The sequence below is a fragment of the Lissotriton vulgaris genome, chromosome 2_1 (assembly GCF_964263255.1).
Source record: "Lissotriton vulgaris chromosome 2_1, aLisVul1.2, whole genome shotgun sequence".
In the NCBI taxonomy this organism is placed as follows: Eukaryota; Metazoa; Chordata; class Amphibia; order Caudata; family Salamandridae; genus Lissotriton; species Lissotriton vulgaris.
The window spans coordinates 33,659,123-33,677,699 of record NC_141687.1 but is presented as its reverse complement, the minus strand read 5'-3'; the positions used below and the strand labels follow the sequence as shown (position 1 = coordinate 33,677,699).

The 18,577-nt window shown below is 44.7% G+C and overlaps 1 protein-coding gene across 2 annotated transcripts in view; it reads left to right on the top strand.

Annotated features, from left to right (window-relative positions):
• DNPEP (aspartyl aminopeptidase) overlaps nt 1-18,577 on the top strand; it is a 381,605-nt gene that overhangs the window by 269,598 nt on the left and 93,430 nt on the right. For both annotated transcript variants that reach the window (XM_086954396.1, XM_086954397.1), the window contains exon 9: nt 7,253-7,330. In XM_086954396.1, the coding sequence (XP_086810522.1) occupies nt 7,253-7,330 (78 nt within the window). The remainder of the gene's footprint in view (nt 1-7,252; nt 7,331-18,577) is intronic.

Sequence of the window (18,577 nt, the reverse complement as noted above, 5' to 3'; positions counted from 1 at the left end):
ACTTACTCTTACCTCCTGTTACTATTCACAAAGGAGCATAGGAAGGAAGTGTAACCTCGACTTCCCACTGCCTCCAGTTACTTATATTCACAAAGAAGCATAGAAAGGAAAAGTATGCATGACTTACTCTTACCTCCTGTTACTATTCACAGAGGATCATAGGAAGGAAGTGTAACATGAGGTAAGAGTAAGTCATGCATATTTTTCTTTTCTTTGCTTCTTTGTGAATTATAAGTAACTGGAGGTAGTGGGAAGTCGAGGTTACACTTCCTTCCCATGCTCCTTTGTGAATAGTAACAGGAGGTAAGAGTAAGTCATGCATACTTTTCCTTTCTATGCTTCTTTGTGAATTATTAGTAACTGGAGGCAGTGGGAAGGCAGCGCCGGGAAACCTTTGGGTAGCTGTGCGCTTAATAAAATTAATAATAATAATAATAAAGTCTAGGGTTACACTTCCTTCCTATGCTCCTTTGTGAATAGTAACATGAGGTAAGAGTAAGTCATGCATACATTTCCTTTCTATGCTTCTTTGTGAATATAAGTAACTGGAGATAGTGGGAAGTCGAGGTTACACTTCCTTCCTATGCTCCTTTGTGAATAGTAACAGGAGGTAAGAGTAAGTCATGCATACTTTTCCTTTCTATGCTTCTTTGTGAATTATAAGTAACTGGAGGCAGTGGGAAGTGGAGGTTACACTTCCTTCCTATGCTCCTTTGTGAATAGTACCAGGAGGTAAGAGTAAGTCATGCATACTTTTGCTTTCTTTGCTTCTTTGTGAATTATAAGTAACTGGAGGTAGTGGGAAGTCGAGGTTACACTTCCTTCCTATGCTCCTTTGTGAATAGTAACAGGAGGTAAGAGTAAGTCATGCATACTTTTCCTTTCTATGCTTCTTTGTGAATTATAAGTAACTGGAGGCAGTGGGAAGTCGAGGTTACACTTCCTTCCTATGCTCCTTTGTGAATAGTAACAGGAGGTAAGAGTAAGTCATGCATACTTTTCCTTTCTTTGCTTCTTTGTGAATTATAAGTAACTGGAGGTAGTGGGAAGTCGAGGTTACACTTCCTTCCTATGCTCCTTTGTGAATAGTAACAGGAGGTAAGAGTAAGTCATGCATACTTTTCCTTTCTATGCTTCTTTGTGAATTATAAGTAACTGGAGGTAGTGGGAAGTCGAGGTTACACTTCCTTCCCATGCTCCTTTGTGAATAGTAACAGGAGGTAAGAGTAAGTCATGCATACTTTTCCTTTCTATGCTTCTTTGTGAATTATTAGTAACTGGAGGCAGTGCCGCCGGAAACCGTTGGGTAGCTGTGCGCTTAATAAAATTAATAATAATAATAACGTCTAGGTTACACTTCCTTCCTATGCTCCTTTGTGAATAGTAACAGGAGGTAAGAGTAAGTCATGCATACTTTTCCTTTCTATGCTTCTTTGTGAATTATTAGTAACTGGAGGCAGTGGAAAGGCAGCGCCGGGAAACCTTTGGGTAGCTGTGCGCTTAATAAAATTAATAATAATAATAATAAAGTCGAGGTTACACTTCCTTCCTATGCTCCTTTGTGAATAGTAACATGAGGTAAGAGTAAGTCATGCATACTTTTCCTTTCTTTGCTTCTTTGTGAATTATAAGTAACTGGAGGTAGTGGGAAGTCGAGGTTACACTTCCTTCCTATGCTCCTTTGTGAATAGTAACAGGAGGTAAGAGTAAGTCATGCATACTTTTCCTTTCTATGCTTCTTTGTGAATTATAAGTAACTAGAGGCAGTGGGAAGTCGAGGTTACACTTCCTTCCTATGCTCCTTTGTGAATAGTAACAGGAGGTAAGAGTAAGTCATGCATACTTTTCCTTTCTATGCTTCTTTGTGAATTATTAGTAACTGGAGGCAGTGGAAAGGCAGCGCCGGGAAACCTTTGGGTAGCTGTGCGCTTAATAAAATTAATAATAATAATAATAAAGTCGAGGTTACACTTCCTTCCTATGCTCCTTTGTGAATAGTAACAGGAGGTAAGAGTAAGTCATGCATACTTTTCCTTTCTATGCTTCTTTGTGAATTATAAGTAACTGGAGGCAGTGGGAAGTCGAGGTTACACTTCCTTTCTATGCTCCTTCGTGAATAGTAACAGGAGGTAAGAGTAAGTCATGCATACTTTTCCTTTCTATGCTTCTTTGTGAATTATAAGTAACTGGAGGCAGTGGGAAGTCGAGGTTACCCTTCCTTCCTATGCTCCCTTGTGAATAGTAACAGGAGGTAAGAGTAAGTCATGCATACGTTTCCTTTCTATGCTTCTTTGTGAATTATAAGTAACTGCAGGCAGTGGGAAGTCGAGGTTACACTTCCTTCCTATGCTCCTTTGTGAATAGTAACAGGAGGTAAGAGTAAGTCATGCATACTTTTCCTTTCTATGCTTCTTTGTGAATTATAAGTAACTGGAGGCAGTGGGAAGTCGAGGTTACACTTCCTTCCTATGCTCCTTTGTGAATAGTAACAGGAGGTAAGAGTAAGTCATGCATACTGTTCCTTTCTATGCTTCTTTGTGAATTATAAGTAACTAGAGGCAGTGGGAAGTCGAGGTTACACTTCCTTTCTATGCTCCTTTGTGAATAGTAACAGGAGGTAAGAGTAAGTCATGCATACTTTTCCTTTCTTTGCTTCTTTGTGAATTATAAGTAACTGGAGGCAGTGGGAAGTCGAGGTTACCCTTCCTTCCTATGCTCCCTTGTGAATAGTAACAGGAGGTAAGAGTAAGTCATGCATACTGTTCCTTTCTATGCTTCTTTGTGAATTATAAGTAACTGGAGGCAGTGGGAAGTCGAGGTTACCCTTCCTTCCTATGCTCCCTTGTGAATAGTAACAGGAGGTAAGAGTAAGTCATGCATACGTTTCCTTTCTATGCTTCTTTGTGAATTATAAGTAACTGGAGGCAGTGGGAAGTCGAGGTTACACTTCCTTCCTATGCTCCTTTGTGAATAGTAACAGGAGGTAAGAGTAAGTCATGCATACTTTTCCTTTCTATGCTTCTTTGTGAATTATAAGTAACTGGAGGCAGTGGGAAGTCTAGGTTACACTTCCTTCCTATGCTCCTTTGTGAATAGTAACAGGAGGTAAGAGTAAGTCATGCATACTGTTCCTTTCTATGCTTCTTTGTGAATTATAAGTAACTGGAGGCAGTGGGAAGTCGAGGTTACCCTTCCTTCCTATGCTCCTTTGTGAATAGTAACAGGAGGTAAGAGTAAGTCATGCATACTTTTCCTTTCTTTGCTTCTTTGTGAATTATAAGTAACTGGAGGCAGTGGGAAGTCGAGGTTACCCTTCCTTCCTATGCTCCTTTGTGAATAGTAACAGGAGGTAAGAGTAAGTCATGCATACTGTTCCTTTCTATGCTTCTTTGTGAATTATAAGTAACTGGAGGCAGTGGGAAGTCGAGGTTACACTTCCTTCCTATGCTCCTTTGTGAATAGTAACTGGAGGTAAAAGTAAGTCATGCATACTTTTCCTTTCTATGCTTCTTTGTGAATATAAGTAACTGGAGGTAGTGGGAAGTCGAGTTTACACTTCCTTCCTATGCTCCTTTGTGAATAGTAACAGGAGGTAAGAGTAAGTCATGCATACTTTTCCTTTCTTTGCTTCTTTGTGAATTATAAGTAACTGGAGGCAGTGGGAAGTCGAGGTTACCCTTCCTTCCTATGCTCCTTTGTGAATAGTAACAGGAGGTAAGAGTAAGTCATGCATACTGTTCCTTTCTATGCTTCTTTGTGAATTATAAGTAACTGGAGGCAGTGGGAAGTCGAGGTTACACTTCCTTCCTATGCTCCTTTGTGAATAGTAACTGGAGGTAAAAGTAAGTCATGCATACTTTTCCTTTCTATGCTTCTTTGTGAATATAAGTAACTGGAGGTAGTGGGAAGTCGAGTTTACACTTCCTTCCTATGCTCCTTTGTGAATAGTAACAGGAGGTAAGAGTAAGTCATGCATACTTTTCCTTTCTATGCTTCTTTGTGAATTATAAGTAAGTGGAGGCAGTGGGAAGTCGAGGTTACACTTCCTTCCTATGCTCCTTTGTGAATAGTAACAGGAGTTAAGAGTAAGTCATGCATACTTTTCCTTTCCATGCGTCTTTGTGAATTATAAGTAACTGGAGGCAGTGGGAAGTCGAGGTTACTATTCTCAAAGAAGCATAGAAAGGAAGTGTAACCTCGACTTCCCACTGCCCCAAGTTACTTATATTCACAAAGAAGCATAGAAAGGAAAAGTATGCATGACTTACTCTTACCTCCTGTTACTATTCACAGAGGAGCATAGGAAGGAAGTGTAACAGGAGGTAAGAGTAAGTCATGCATACTTTTCCTTTCTATGCTTCTTTGTGAATATAAGTAACTGGAGGCAGTGGGAAGTCGAGGTTACCCTTCCTTCCTATGCTCCCTTGTGAATAGTAACAGGAGGTAAGAGTAAGTCATGCATACTTTTCATTTCTATGCTTCATTGTGAATTATAAGTAACTGGAGGCAGTGGGAAGTCGAGGCTACACTTCCTTCCTATGCTCCTTTATGAATAGTAACAGGAGGTAAGAGTAAGTCATGCATACTTTTCCTTTCTATGCTTCTTTGTGAATTATAAGTAACTGGAGGCAGTGGGAAGTCGAGGTTACACTTCCTTCCTATGCTCCTTTGTGAATAGTAACAGGAGGTAAGAGTAAGTCATGCATACTTTTCCTTTCTATGCTCCTTTGTGAATTAGAAGTAACTGGAGGCAGTGGGAAGTCGAGGTTACACTTCATTCCTATGCTCCTTTGTGAATAGTAACAGGAGGTAAGAGTAAGTCATGCATACTTTACCTTTCTATGCTTCTTTGGAATATAAGTAACTGGAGGCAGTGGGAAGTCGAGGTTACACTTCCTTCCTATGCTCCTTTGTGAATAGTAACAGGAGGTAAGAGTAAGTCATGCATACTTTTCCTTTCTATGCTTCTTTGTGAATTATTAGTAACTGGAGGCAGTGGAAAGGCAGAGCCGGGAAACCTTTGGGTAGCTGTGCGCTTAATAAAATTAATAATAATAATAATAATAATAAAGTCGAGGTTACACTTCCTTCCTATGTTCCTTTGTGAATAGTAACATGAGGTAAGAGTAAGTCATGCATACTTTTCCTTTCTTTGCTTCTTTGTGAATTATAAGTAACTGGAGGTAGTGGGAAGTCGAGGTTACACTTCCTTCCTATGCTCCTCTGTGAATAGTAACAGGAGGTAAGAGTAAGTCATGCATACTTTTCCTTTCTATGCTTCTTTGTGAATTATTAGTAACTGGAGGCAGTGGAAAGGCAGCGCCGGGAAACCTTTGGGTAGCTGTGCGCTTAATAAAATTAATAATAATAATAATAATAATAATAATAAAGTCGAGGTTACACTTCCTTCCTATGCTCCTTTGTGAATAGTAACAGGAGGTAAGAGTAAGTCATGCATACGTTTCCTTTCTATGCTTCTTTGTGAATATAAGTAACTGGAGGTAGTGGGAAGTCGAGGTTACACTTCCTTTCTATGCTCCTTTGTGAATAGTAACAGGAGGTAAGAGTAAGTCATGCATACTTTTCCTTTCTATGCTTCTTTGTGAATTATAAGTAACTGGATGCAGAGGGAAGTCGAGGTTACACTTCCTTCCTATGCTCCTTTGTGAATAGTAACAGGAGGTAAGAGTAAGTCATGCATACTTTTCCTTTCTATGCTTCTTTGTGAATATAAGTAACTGGAGGCAGTGGGAAGTCGAGGTTACACTTCCTTCCTATGCTCCTTTGTGAATAGTAACAGGAGGTAAGAGTAAGTCATGCATACTTTTCCTTTCTATGCTTCTTTGTGAATTATTAGTAACTGGAGGCAGTGGAAAGGCAGCGCCGGGAAACCTTTGGGTAGCTGTGCGCTTAATAAAATTAATAATAATAATAATAATAATAATAATAATAAAGTCGAGGTTACACTTCCTTCCTATGCTCCTTTGTGAATAGTAACATGAGGAAAGAGTAAGTCATGCATACTGTTCCTTTCTATGCTTCTTTGTGAATAGTAACCTCGACTTCCCACTACCTCCAGTTACTTATAATTCACAAAGAAGCAAAGAAAAGAAAAATATGCATGACTTACTCTTACCTCATGTTACACTTCCTTCCTATGCTCCTCTGTGAATAGTAACAGGAGGTAAGAGTAAGTCATGCATACTTTTCCTTTCTATGCTTCTTTGTGAATATAAGTAACTGGAGGCAGTGGGAAGTCGAGGTTACACTTCCTTCCTATGCTCCTTTGTGAATAGTAACAGGAGGTAAGAGTAAGTAGAGGCTACGTTTCCTTTCTATGCTCATCTGTGAATATTAAGTAACTGAAGGTAAGACTGAGTAATAGTTCCTCTTCCTTTCTGTGCTTCTTGCACTTCCTTTTTATGCTCCTTTGTGATTAGTAGCTAACTAGAGGTAGGAGTAAGTAGAGGTTACTCTTTCTTTCTATGCTTCTTTGTGAATACTAAGCAATCAGATCCTACAACTAAGTAGAAGTTACCCTTCATTTTGTTGGTCCTTTGTGAATTGTAAGTAACTGGGAGTCAGAGTAAGTAGGGGTCACTCTTCCTTTCTATGCTCCTATGTGAATATTAACTGAAGGTAGGAGTAAGTGAAGGTTACTCTTCCTTCCTTTCTGAGTCCTTTAAATTAGCGACACCTGTTCTCAGTCCCAGGATCAGCCCCATTTAAAGGCAATGCCTGTAACCGGCTCACTGCACTGCCAAATCCTAGTGGAACCCGTACAAGGGATGTGTGTTGTAGGACAGTGTAGTTGGTGTCATGTAGGACAGTCTTGCCTGCAAGTTACATAGCTGTGGCATCTCATCCAAACCCCTTTGTTACAGTTAATCACTGAGACTGCCTGCCTGTACCAGCAACCCCCAGAGTCAATTGCATATATCTTTGTTACCTCCTGTGGTGCAGTTGACAACCTTCGTTTGACCTTGTATAAACAAACAAGCCTGTGTATAGTAGCAGGATAATGAGGCCACCCCAGCCTGGGCACGAGCTGTCTGTCTTTGGATCTGACCTCTGACCTCTAGAACATCCAAAGCTGCAGGAGTGAAAAGCACCTTCCTCTTAACATCTTCTTATTACGGGCCTGAGGGTGGATGTGGAAAGGCTGCCTGGCCCTTGAGGATGGTTCGCGGGTGCTGCATACCTCTCATATGCCCACACATTGCTGATCATTTATTGCATGTTCTCTTTTCAGACACTAGGAGGCGCATATGAGGAATTCATTTATGGCCCCCGGCTGGATAATCTGCACAGCTGCTTTTGTGCCCTCCAGGTAAGTTTTGTCTGTTTCCTACCCATGTCTGTTAGAATCTCTGCCAGTCAGCGGACAGCGCCCTGGCACACAATACCCACATCTACCTGCCAAATGTTACAGCTCAGGCTCCAGCGGAATGTTAACGTTAATGTTAATGTTAAAAGTATTTTTAAAGCGCTAACATTCATCCTAAAAGGATATCATGGCGCTAAGATTAAACAGTGTACAGAGAACTAACTCAGATTGATGGTAAATTTTAATCAATATTAGGGAACAGTTTGGTTTTAAGTTTTTTTCTAAAAGTAAGGTAACCATCAGTAAGTCTTAGATCTGTTGGTAAATTATTCCACAGGTTTGCAGTCAAATGTGAGAAGACCCGGCCGCCCGTCCTAACCTTCTTTATTCGGGTGGTAACAGCTCTTGCAGTGAATTGAGAGCGGACATTTCTATTTGGTACATAGAAGTTAATTCTGTTTTTTAAGATAGTCGGGCCGGTGTTATGCAGTACTCTATAGGTAATGCACAGCATTTTAAAAGAGGCTCTTTCCCTCATTGGCAGCCAGTGTAAGGCTCTCAGACAACTCGTAGCGGAGTCGTATTTTCTTTTGTTAGACGGCTTTTGCTGCCACGTTCTGAACAAGCTGTAGCTTTGAAAATAAATAGTCCGCCATGCCAACAAATAGGGAATTCCCGTAATCAAGTCTACTCATTAGTAGTGATTGAATTAGGATCTTTCTACATTCCAAGGGAATCCAGGGAAACACTTGTCGTAGCATTTTTAGTAACGCGAAGCCTTTACCACAAATTTTTGTTACATGGTTTTTCATTGACAATGCATTGTCAATATGGACTCCCAGATTTCTCGCAGTCTGGGTTGGTTTAGGTGGTGTACCAAGGGTACTGGGCCACCAGGTATCATCCCAGAGCTGTTGGGATCCGCCGAACACGAGGATCTCCGATTTATCGGCATTTAATTTCAGACAGTGGTTGTGCATCCAGCTAGATAATTCAGTAAGGCAGCTGAGCAGTCTGTTTTTGGAGTCCTCTTCACCATTTAAGGCAATCATTAGTTGCGTATCATCTGCGTATGAGCAGATGCTGATGCCCCACTTCTTCCCTATCGTGGCTAACGATGATACATAAACATTAAATAATGTTGGGCTTAGTGAGGCCCCCTGTGGTACACCATACTTGATCTTTCGGGGTGTGGAAGTAAAATTGCCTAGTCGGACATATTGCGTTCTGTCAGACAATAAAGAATTCAACCAGGTCAAGGCTTTACCCTGTACTCCTTTCGCGGCTAACATTCGTATTAAAACATTATGGGATACGGTATCAAATGCTGCTGATAGTTCTAATAATATCAGGGCGACCGTTTTACCTGCATCAGCCTAGCTTCTGCTGTCATACAGTACTGCCAGGAGTGTTGTCTCAGTACTGTTCTTGGTCCTAAAGCCTGTCTGCGAGGCGTCCAGTAAGTTATTAATTTCCCAAAAATTGGACAGCTGTTTATTCACCAATTTCTCCAGCACTTTTGAAAAATATGGCAACTGTGAGATGGGCCGATAGTTGGCGGGATTGTTTATATCGGCACCAACTTTTTTCAGTAAGGGGGTGACTACTGCCGTTTTCCAAATAGCCGGAAATTCCGCTCGGTATAGTGACTGGTTTAATACTTGCGTCACTATTGGACTAATTAGAGGAGTTAATTGTAAGAAGATGCGATGTGGGCATGGATCCAGTGGGGATCCAGATTTAATTTCCGACATCACTTTGCTTACTTCTTCCTCTGAGAAAGGGCCGAAGACAGAGCAGCTGGCCGGCGAAATGGACTCTGCATCTAGGTGATGCTCCGCTGATTCCTGATCATTATTGGAGAAAGATGAATAAATTTTATCTATTTTTTCACAGAAGAAGTTACTGATTTTATTGCATCCCTCCTGAGAAGGTGACGGGCATGTTGTGAGACTAGGGGGGTTGCAGAGTTCTCTGACAATTTTAAAAAGTTCTTTAGAGTAGTGCTTATTTTCTAATATCTGCCGTGAAAAGTAGTCTTTTTTTGCTTTTCTTATGGCTGCAGTATAGGCTTTCAATTCCCTTTTATAGAGGGATCTGTCATTCACAGTTTTACTTAGCCTCCATTTATGCTCCAAAGTAGTGCATTTTCTTTTAAGAATCTTGAGATCTGGGCCATACCATTTCTCCGACACCGTTCGTCTAGAATTATATTTAGTGACTTTTGTTGAACAATGTTCGAGTGCATCCCCAATACTTTATTGTAGATGGTATATTTCTTGCTCGGTGGAGGATCCCAGGTCAGTGTTAAAATGAAAGTGCTGTTGGAATTTCTCCAATGAAAATTTATTCAATTTTTTAGCTGTAACTGAGGTCTGTATCATTGGTCTCCTATTCTTTATGGGTAGGCTAATATTGAATTCGATCCTATAATGATCAGTCCATGTAAGAGGCACAATATTGCTGATGATTGTGGTCTCGGTGTTTGTAAAAATCAGGGCCAGTCTATGTCCCTCTCTGTGTGTATCCTTGTTGACTATTTGTGTTAATTACAGAATTTCCATGTTGTCTGCAAGATGCTTAGTGAGTGTGTTAGTATGCGACTCAAAATGTACATTGAAATCTCCTAAAACTAAAATGTTTTTATGTTTTAGGCAAGTGGGGAGAATTTGAGAAAGAAGCTGAGTACTGAATTCTACTGTACTCCCAGGAGGGTTATAAATAATTGCACCTCCTAGCAATAAATGAGTGTCTAAAAGGACTGAGTAGATCATAACTTCATGTTTGTTTTCTTGTGTAGCCACTTCTTGGATGCCAGTGAACTTCTCTTTAAATAGCAAAGCCACCCCTCCACCCTTCTTTTTTGCTCTATTAAGATTTAAGATTTTATACCCTATAAGGAGTGCTGCTGCAATGTCTGGAGTACTATGGGTGTCGAGCCAAGTCTCTGTAAGGAACACGAGATCCGGTTTAATTTGATATAAGGTGTCCCATATTTCAATCGAGTGCTTAGGGAGAGATCTTGTATGTAGGTCAATACAGGAGATTTCGAGGTTATGGGGAATTTCTGTGTCTTGGGCAGTCTGAGTTTGCTGTCCCATCTGCATATCCGACAGCCGAAGGGGCCCATGATGTTAACGGGCTCCACTTTGGCCCATTGAAGATGACCATGTGAGGATTTAGTATTGAGTAGCATAAGGTTGTCTTTAGAATAGGTCAGTCTTAATGTATCTGACCTGTCGCTGGACGGTGAGGCAGGGTTTATAGCCCCTAGTCCTGTGCAGGCGCAGACGGGCTTTCATTTGGTGCGCCCGCTGCGCTTCCTGCTTCGAGAGTCCATTTTATGCTGTCAATGGCGAGAGGGGCCGAGCACTAGTCTGCTCGCACTAATCCTCACCCAAGATGGCGGCTCCAAATCCAGTCCGGTCTACAGGCAGCACCTAATTGGCTGCAGAGGGGTAGTCTGGTGAAGCCAAAGGGGCGAAAATAAAGCGCTACTGCGAGTCGGCGCGTGTGGGGACTAAAGTATAGTGTAAGTTTAAAACTACAGATTTGTCGAGTTCTTTTTTTAAAATGACTTGAATGTCACCATAAATCGGCGCAAAGTATAAGAATAAAAGTAACAGAAAATGGTTACCAAAACACACGCACCAGGTCCCGGCTTTCTGTCTCAAGACCGCACTCATACACTAAGAATGTGACAAAAGGCTGGAAAAGTGCCACCAATGAACAAATATGGACTGTCGCTTACACGCTTGCCTTCACATGGAGATAGCAAAGGGTTCTGGCCACGGGCAGGATAGTTTCACCTCTCAACACGGGGTCTCCAGAGTCTAAGTAGGTCCAAAGAATCAGCAGCAGCACTGGCCGAGGAACAAGGAACAGATTCTGAACATGGGAGGCAAGTACAGCTCAACGCAGACCAACTCATCAGAAGGTCTCTGTAAGAGCTGGACAGTGCAATAAGAATGTATAGAAATGCTTTGTTCAAGGATGGGGACTGGAAATTTGACGATTCCATTGGTGAAGCTTCCAAAAGAATAGGGACGGGCACAGTCAAGCAATACTGCCACTAATGTGCAAAGACCATGGGGTCCGGGTTAGCCGAGTACAGTGCAGACTGCAGTTAACTATTAGAATCCTATTGAGATAAGAATGTCTCTTGCCAGGAGTGCCCAACTGCATGTGAAACTGGTATGTGACCCAGTGTTTGGTTCTTGTGTTGCACTAACGTTCCTGCTGCATGGCACTTTGTGTGTGAGATGCACGTAGCTCCTCCTGCTGACATTCCTGCTGCATGGCACTATGTGTGTGAGATACATGTAGCTCCTCCTGCTGACATTCCTGCTGCATGGCACTATGTGTGTGAGATGCACGTAGCTCCTCCTGCTGACATTCCTGCTGCATGGCACTATGTGTGTGAGATGCATGTAGCTCCTCTTGCTGACATTCTTGCTGCATGGCACTATGTGTGTGAGATGCATGTAGCTCCTCTTGCTGACATTCCTGCTGCATGGCACTATGTGTGTGAGATGCATGTAGCTCCTCTTGCTGACATTCCTGCTGCATGGCACTGTGTGTGTGAGATGCACGTAGCTCCTCTTGCTGACATTCCTGCTGCATGGCACTGTGTGTGAGATGCATTTCCCCCTCTTGCTGACATTCCTGCTGCATGGCACTATGTGTGTGAGATGCACATAGCTCCTCTTGCTGACATTCCTGCTGCATGGCACTATGTGTGTGAGATGCACGTAGCTCCTCTTGCTGACATTCCTGCTGCATGGCACTATGTGTGTGAGATGCATGTAGCTCCTCTTGCTGACATTCCTGCTGCATGGCACTATGTGTGTGAGATGCATGTAGCTCCTATTGCTGACATTCCTGCTGCATGGCACTATGTGTGTGAGACGCACATGGCTCCTCTTGCTGACATTCCTGCTGCATGGCACTATGTGTGTGAGATGCACGTAGCTCCTCTTGCTGACATTCCTGGTGCATGGCACTATGTGTGTGAGATGCATGTAGCTCCTCTTGCTGACATTCCTGCTGCATGGCACTATGTGTGTGAGATGCATGTAGCTCCTCTTGCTGACATTCCCTGTACCTGTGCGCTATGTTTGTGAGCAGCATGTATGCTAGCTGGACTGTTTGTGGGTAGTGTCTGAGTACTGGGACCAGTGTGAATCAGATTTGATATCCCTGTTTTCACATGGGACAAGATGGAGCAGGGATACAGCTGTCTAAGATAGAGGCCATGTATTGACTCGGTTCCTGAGACTGGAGAGTGGAAACCTCCACCATCTGCAGCAGAAGATAATCGAGACCGGGCTCGCCTGAGACTTTCAAGGGGGACCTTGTTAACAAAGGGCTGCTGATAAACTCTTTCTTATCGCTGCAGTTTGGTAGATGGTCTGAGTAAGTTGTGAGGTGTAAGGTGAGGATGTTTCTAGGAAGAGCCTGTTGTTTTGTCTGTCCTAAATTGCAGCTTCATCAAGGCCAATGACAGCCAGGTGCAGAGATCTCATACTTCATTGTTCTCCTCCTCTATAGTCTCTGCTTGGAGCCGGAATAATCACTTCCTGCTGAAAGAGCCGTCATCTTGCCTATAATGCTGTTTCTGAGAAGCAGCCAGGCACTCCTTCGTCTGGTCCTCTTGGTGAACAAGGTTACTCCAGTATTGGAACTTTCATAGATTCCCATTGCTTGTATCATTCCCCGTCGTCGGAATGGGAGCCTCGGTAATAAAATATATATATATATATATATACCTAGGTAAATACACCCTAATAGGTGTAAAAAAGGTAAAAAATTAGGCCTAGGCCTCATTATCTTTTGCAGCCTATTGCTGTCATTATGTAAAAGGACCCAAAGTCCCCTTAGCAACCAATCAGATCAGCCTCACCCTGTAGAACCTTCCTGAGAAAGCTCAGAGCCTCAGATTTTCTACCGCTTCGTTGGTGACAGGGAGTCTCCTTAGAGCTCTGCTCTAACTTCAACTTGAGGTACTGTTTAAACAGTTTTTCTTTGAGGATTTCTTTCAGCTTTGTCATGGCTGATAAGGAAAAGAAGAGCCTTTTCAGGTCTTGTGCCACTTGTGGCAAAAAACGACTTTATACAGAGGATCAACATCAAGACTGTATTTACTGTCTATACCCAGACCATAAGGTCGATAAGTGTAGTATATGCAGGAGAATGTCTGTTAAAACCCTCCGTGATCGTGAAGGACGGCTGCTTCTGTGGCTCAGGAAGTTGGAAAGGAGGGATGAAGTAATTTCTGGTGATGAGGAAGATGCCAGATCAACATCTTCGAAAACTTCATTGAAGAGGGGCGGATCTTCTGTGGACACTTCAACTGAACCCCCCTTAAAGGCTGTGCGTGTGACCTCTGATAGGTCTGGCAAGCCAGGGCCTATCGAATCTCCTCACGTGAGTGTAAAGGAGAGGGAAAGGCAGGCACTGCAGGTGCAAAAGGCTAAACTGGATGAGAGCTCGGCTGGGCCTTCCCACCAGGTTAAAGTAGCCAAGTCCGTCAAAAAACCGACTGTAGAGGCCTCTACAGGGGTCAAAAAGGACTCTAAAACATCTGAGGTGATTTTGTCTCCTCAGTCGTCGACGAGCCACCCAGCGACGACGAGGATGACGACGAGAGCGTCGACGAGGACCTCGATGTCGATTCCGTCGACGAAGACCGGATCGACGACGGCGTCGTCGACGATGACCACGTCGACGGTTACCACCACGTCGACGAAGACCATCCCGTCGACGATGACTATTCCGTCGACGGTGGCAATCTCGATGACGACGATCCCGTCGACGAGGACGACGAGCCCGTCGACGACGACAGCTCCGTCGACGAGCCCGTCGACGAAGAACCCGTCGACGGTGACGTCGACGATGCCGTCGACGGTGGACCCGGCGACGATGATGGTTCCGTCGACGATGCCGTCGACGGTGAAGGGACTCTCGTCGACGGTCCCGTCGACGACGATTCAGAACAAGGAAACGGTGGATTTGTTTTCAACGCCGTTGACGACAGGAGCGCCAGAAAACAGCAGAAGGAGGAGGATAACCCCAGATATGACTTCTCCAAGGAAAGTACCATCATTACCTCCACCCCTTTTGTTGGATGAAGATGACTACTCAGAAGAGGAAAATGAGATGTATGGGGATGCTTACAGTCCATCTCAATTGAATCTGAAATACCATGATTCGGATTTGGATGAGGAATATTATTATCAGAAGGAACAGCGGCCAGAAAGACAGGTTGCATACCAAGATACCCAACCACAGCAGGGCATGGTGACGATGCCTATGAGTCTTTTAACAGACTTAAGGGCGATGCTGGAGGAGTATAGGAGCAAGAAAGGGTCGCAACCTGTGGAAGGTCAAGCACAGGTTCAACCGCAGGTGGTGGCAGCACAGTCAGTACGGCCTGCACAGGAAGAACATGAGAGGGCATATCCTCCGCAAGTCCAAGTGGATACCTCGGATGAGGATGAAACGGGGCAAAACCAAGATCAAGACCAGGAGAGTGAATGGAACCAGTATATAGCTCCGGATCCGGCTTCACCAGTGCCAGACCCGGTCGACTCGCCTCCGGCTGATGTAGGAGGTTTCTTCAGCCTGATGGAAAGAGCCACAGCGCGTTTTAAGTTAGCGATGCCTACAACGTCTACGGATTGTTTTTTATACGATTTCAAGGAGGCATACCGTAAGGCCGTGCGCTCGATTCCCATTGTGGAGCACATATGGGAGGAAGGGAAGAAAGTGATGCAGACCCCAGCGACGGTCATTCCAACTCTTCCGCGCTTGGAGAAAAAGTACAAAGCTCCGGATGACAGTCCCGCCTGTTTGATTGGACAACCTAGACCTGACTCGGTCATATCGCAGGCGGCACAGAAGAAATCGCGGAATCCTTCGGCCACCCTCACGACTCCGCCGGATAAGGAGGGTAGAAGGTTGGACAACGCTGGGAAGCGTTTTTCGTCAATGGCTAGCTTGCTGGTCAGAGCGGCGAATGCCTTGGCGATCCTAGCAAGGTACGACCGCCAGATGTGGAGTGATGTGGCACACTATGTGAATCTGCTAGCGGATGACCAGAAGGCGGAAGCACAGAAACTTCTGGAAGAGGGACAACGTTCCTCTTCAGAGATGATTGATTGCGCGATGGACATCGCCACCATCTCTTTCCGTGCCCTAGGCAGTGCAGCGGTTCTTCGGCGACAAGGATGGCTGAGAGCTACATACTTCCGGCCAGAGGTCCAGAATAGGATTTTGGATTTGCCCTTCGACGGGGACATGTTGTTTGGGAAACATGTCGACGAGACCCTACAGGGGATAAAGGACACGGAGACAGCAAGGGCTCTGGGGAACCTGCAATATAGAAAGACACCCTTCCGTGGAGCACGAGGAAGAGGTTTCTCTTCACCTAGAGGAGGTTATCAGCAACAGCGATATTCACAGCAGTCGCAGTCTTACAGGCCACAGTACGGCAATCAATACTATCAACGGCAGTCGCAATCCCAGTCTTTCTCTCGCCAGAACGCTCGTGGACGACAGGGGCGTCAGGGCAAGGACGCTGGCAAGCGTCAATATAGGCCTCCCGACTCTGCCAACTGTTCCTCCGCTTCTGGGATCTCCAGTGGGCGGCAGGATATCACAACATCTGAGCAGCTGGGAAGAGATTACATCGGATCAGTGGGTATTAAATATCATCCGGAATGGGCATACTCTAGAATTCCAGGACTTTCCACCTACAAGAGCTCCCCACGCCACTACTTCCAACCATCTGAACCTTCAAGAGGAAGCTCAACAAATGCTTCAAAAAGGGGCGATCCAGCGTGTTCCCCTATCACAAAGGGGAGAAGGTTTCTATTCCAGATTTTTTCTGATCCGAAAAACAAAACAAAAGTGGCGTCCTATCCTGGACTTGAGGGAGCTCAACACCTATCTCACGAAACTATCGTTTCGGATGATTTCACTCCAGGACATATTGCGCCTCTTGAACCCAGGCGACTACATGGCAACATTAGACCTGGAAGATGCCTATTTTCATATCCCGATCCATCCAGCTCACAGACGTTTCCTTCGCTTTACAGTAGGCAAGAGTCACTTCCAGTTCATGGTGCTCCCATTTGGATTAAAGTCCGCTCCTCGGATATTCACAAAGGTGCTGGCACCGGTAGCAGCATTTCTGAGGAGACAGTCGCTGGAAGTATTCCCGTACTTAGACGACTGGCTGCTGAAGGCCCCAAGCTTGCAAGAGGCATCAAGGGCAGTGGACACGTGCTTGAACCTCTTTATTCACCTGGGTTTACAACTCAACAAGGAAAAGTCAGTTCTTCAACCTGCAAGTACGGTGAAGTTCTTGGGAGCGATACTCAATACTCAGGAGTGCAAAGCCTTCCCATCGGAAGAGAGACAGATGAAACTCATATCGTCAGCCACCCGTTGCCAAAAGAGAAGTTGGATGATGGTCAGGATGTACAAATCTCTTCTAGGGTCGATTTCATCCTGTATTCAATTGATTCCGCATTGCAGGCTGCGAATGCGCCCCCTGCAGGAGGAGCTGGACCTTCAGTGGAGACAAGTGGAAGGTTCGTTCGACGACAGGGTGACGATAACCCAGCGGATGAAACGGTCGGTTTCATGGTGGATGAAAAGATCTCACCTCACTGTGGGACTCAGTTTCAAGGCTGCAAGGGCTCCTCAGGTCATTACCACGGACGCTTCTCTTCAAGGTTGGGGAGCGGTCATGCAAGACCTCCAGGTCAGTGGTCACTGGACTCCGGAAGAACGTCGTCTACATATCAACGTTCTGGAGCTAAGAGCTATTCGACTGGCAATGTTGGCTTTCCTCCCAAGGATTACAGATTCAGCAATCCTGGTGCGGACGGACAACACCACCGCAATGCATTACGTCAACAAGCAGGGAGGCACAAGATCGCCACTGCTTTCACAGGAAGCCCAAATACTGTGGGAATGGGCGATGGCGCAGAACATCACACTCGTAGCAGAACACCTTCCAGGAGTATGCAACACGAAGGCAGATACGCTAAGCCGCCTGAGAGCAGTCTCGCACGAGTGGGAATTGGAGGACGCAGTGATCAAGGACATCTTCTCCCGTTGGGGGACCCCAGCGATCGACCTGTTTGCAACACCGGGGAACAAGAAATGCCGGTGTTACGCAAGCAGGGAACACCATCGAGGGTCACTGGGGAATGCCCTTTCGATGTCCTGGTCAGGCGCGTTTGTTTACGCCTTTCCGCCATTTCCCCTAATTCCTCGAGTCCTCAAGAAACTCAAGATGGACAGGTGCAGGATGATACTAATAGCGCCTGCCTGGGCTCGCCAATTTTGGTACACGGAGCTGCTTCTTCTATCAGAGACACCGCCCATTCATCTGCAGCCCAAACTGACACTGCTCTCGATGTACAACGGCCAAGTTCTTCACCCGAACCCGAGCTCGCTTCAGTTGGCGGCTTGGCTCCTGAATACAGAGAGTTTAAGGATTTAAACATCCCAGAAGAATGCAGGACCATCTTGGCACAGGCACGAGCCCCTAGCACTAATAAGACATATAGAGCGAAATGGAAGAGGTTCCATTTGTGGTGTCAGAGGGAGAAAGTACATCCTTTCTCGTCAGCTCCGCATCAACTTTTACCTTATATTCTTTCATTGGCACAAGCAGGTCTGGCTCATGCTTCTATCAAGGTCCACTTGGCAGCTATTTCCAGGTATAGGAGAACAAGATCGGGTCCCTCTCTATTATCAGCGAGAGTAATCAAACAATTCTTGAAAGGACTGTTTAGAGTTTTCCCGCCAGTTAGGCCCCCACCTCCGGTGTGGCACTTGAATGTGGTCCTGGCCCAGCTAATGAGACCGCCATTTGAGCCAGTACATAAAGCGGACCTGAAGTTCCTATCATGGAAAGTGGCGCTTCTTTTGGCACTCACCTCTGCAAGGAGAGTAGGAGAGCTTCAGGCTTTAACCATCAAAGAACCCTTCTTACAGTTCAAGAATGATACAGTTATCCTACGGATGAACCCCAAGTTCATTCCGAAGGTACCGACGGACTTTCATCTTAACGAGCCAGTGATTTTGAAATCTTTTTTTCCTCGGCCTTCAACCCAGGCTGAGAGGACACTTCATTCTCTGGACGTTCAGAGATGTTTGAAATTCTATCTACAACGCACAGCTGTATTTCGAAAGACACCCCAACTGTTTGTGGCTTTCGGAGCCCCAAGGAAA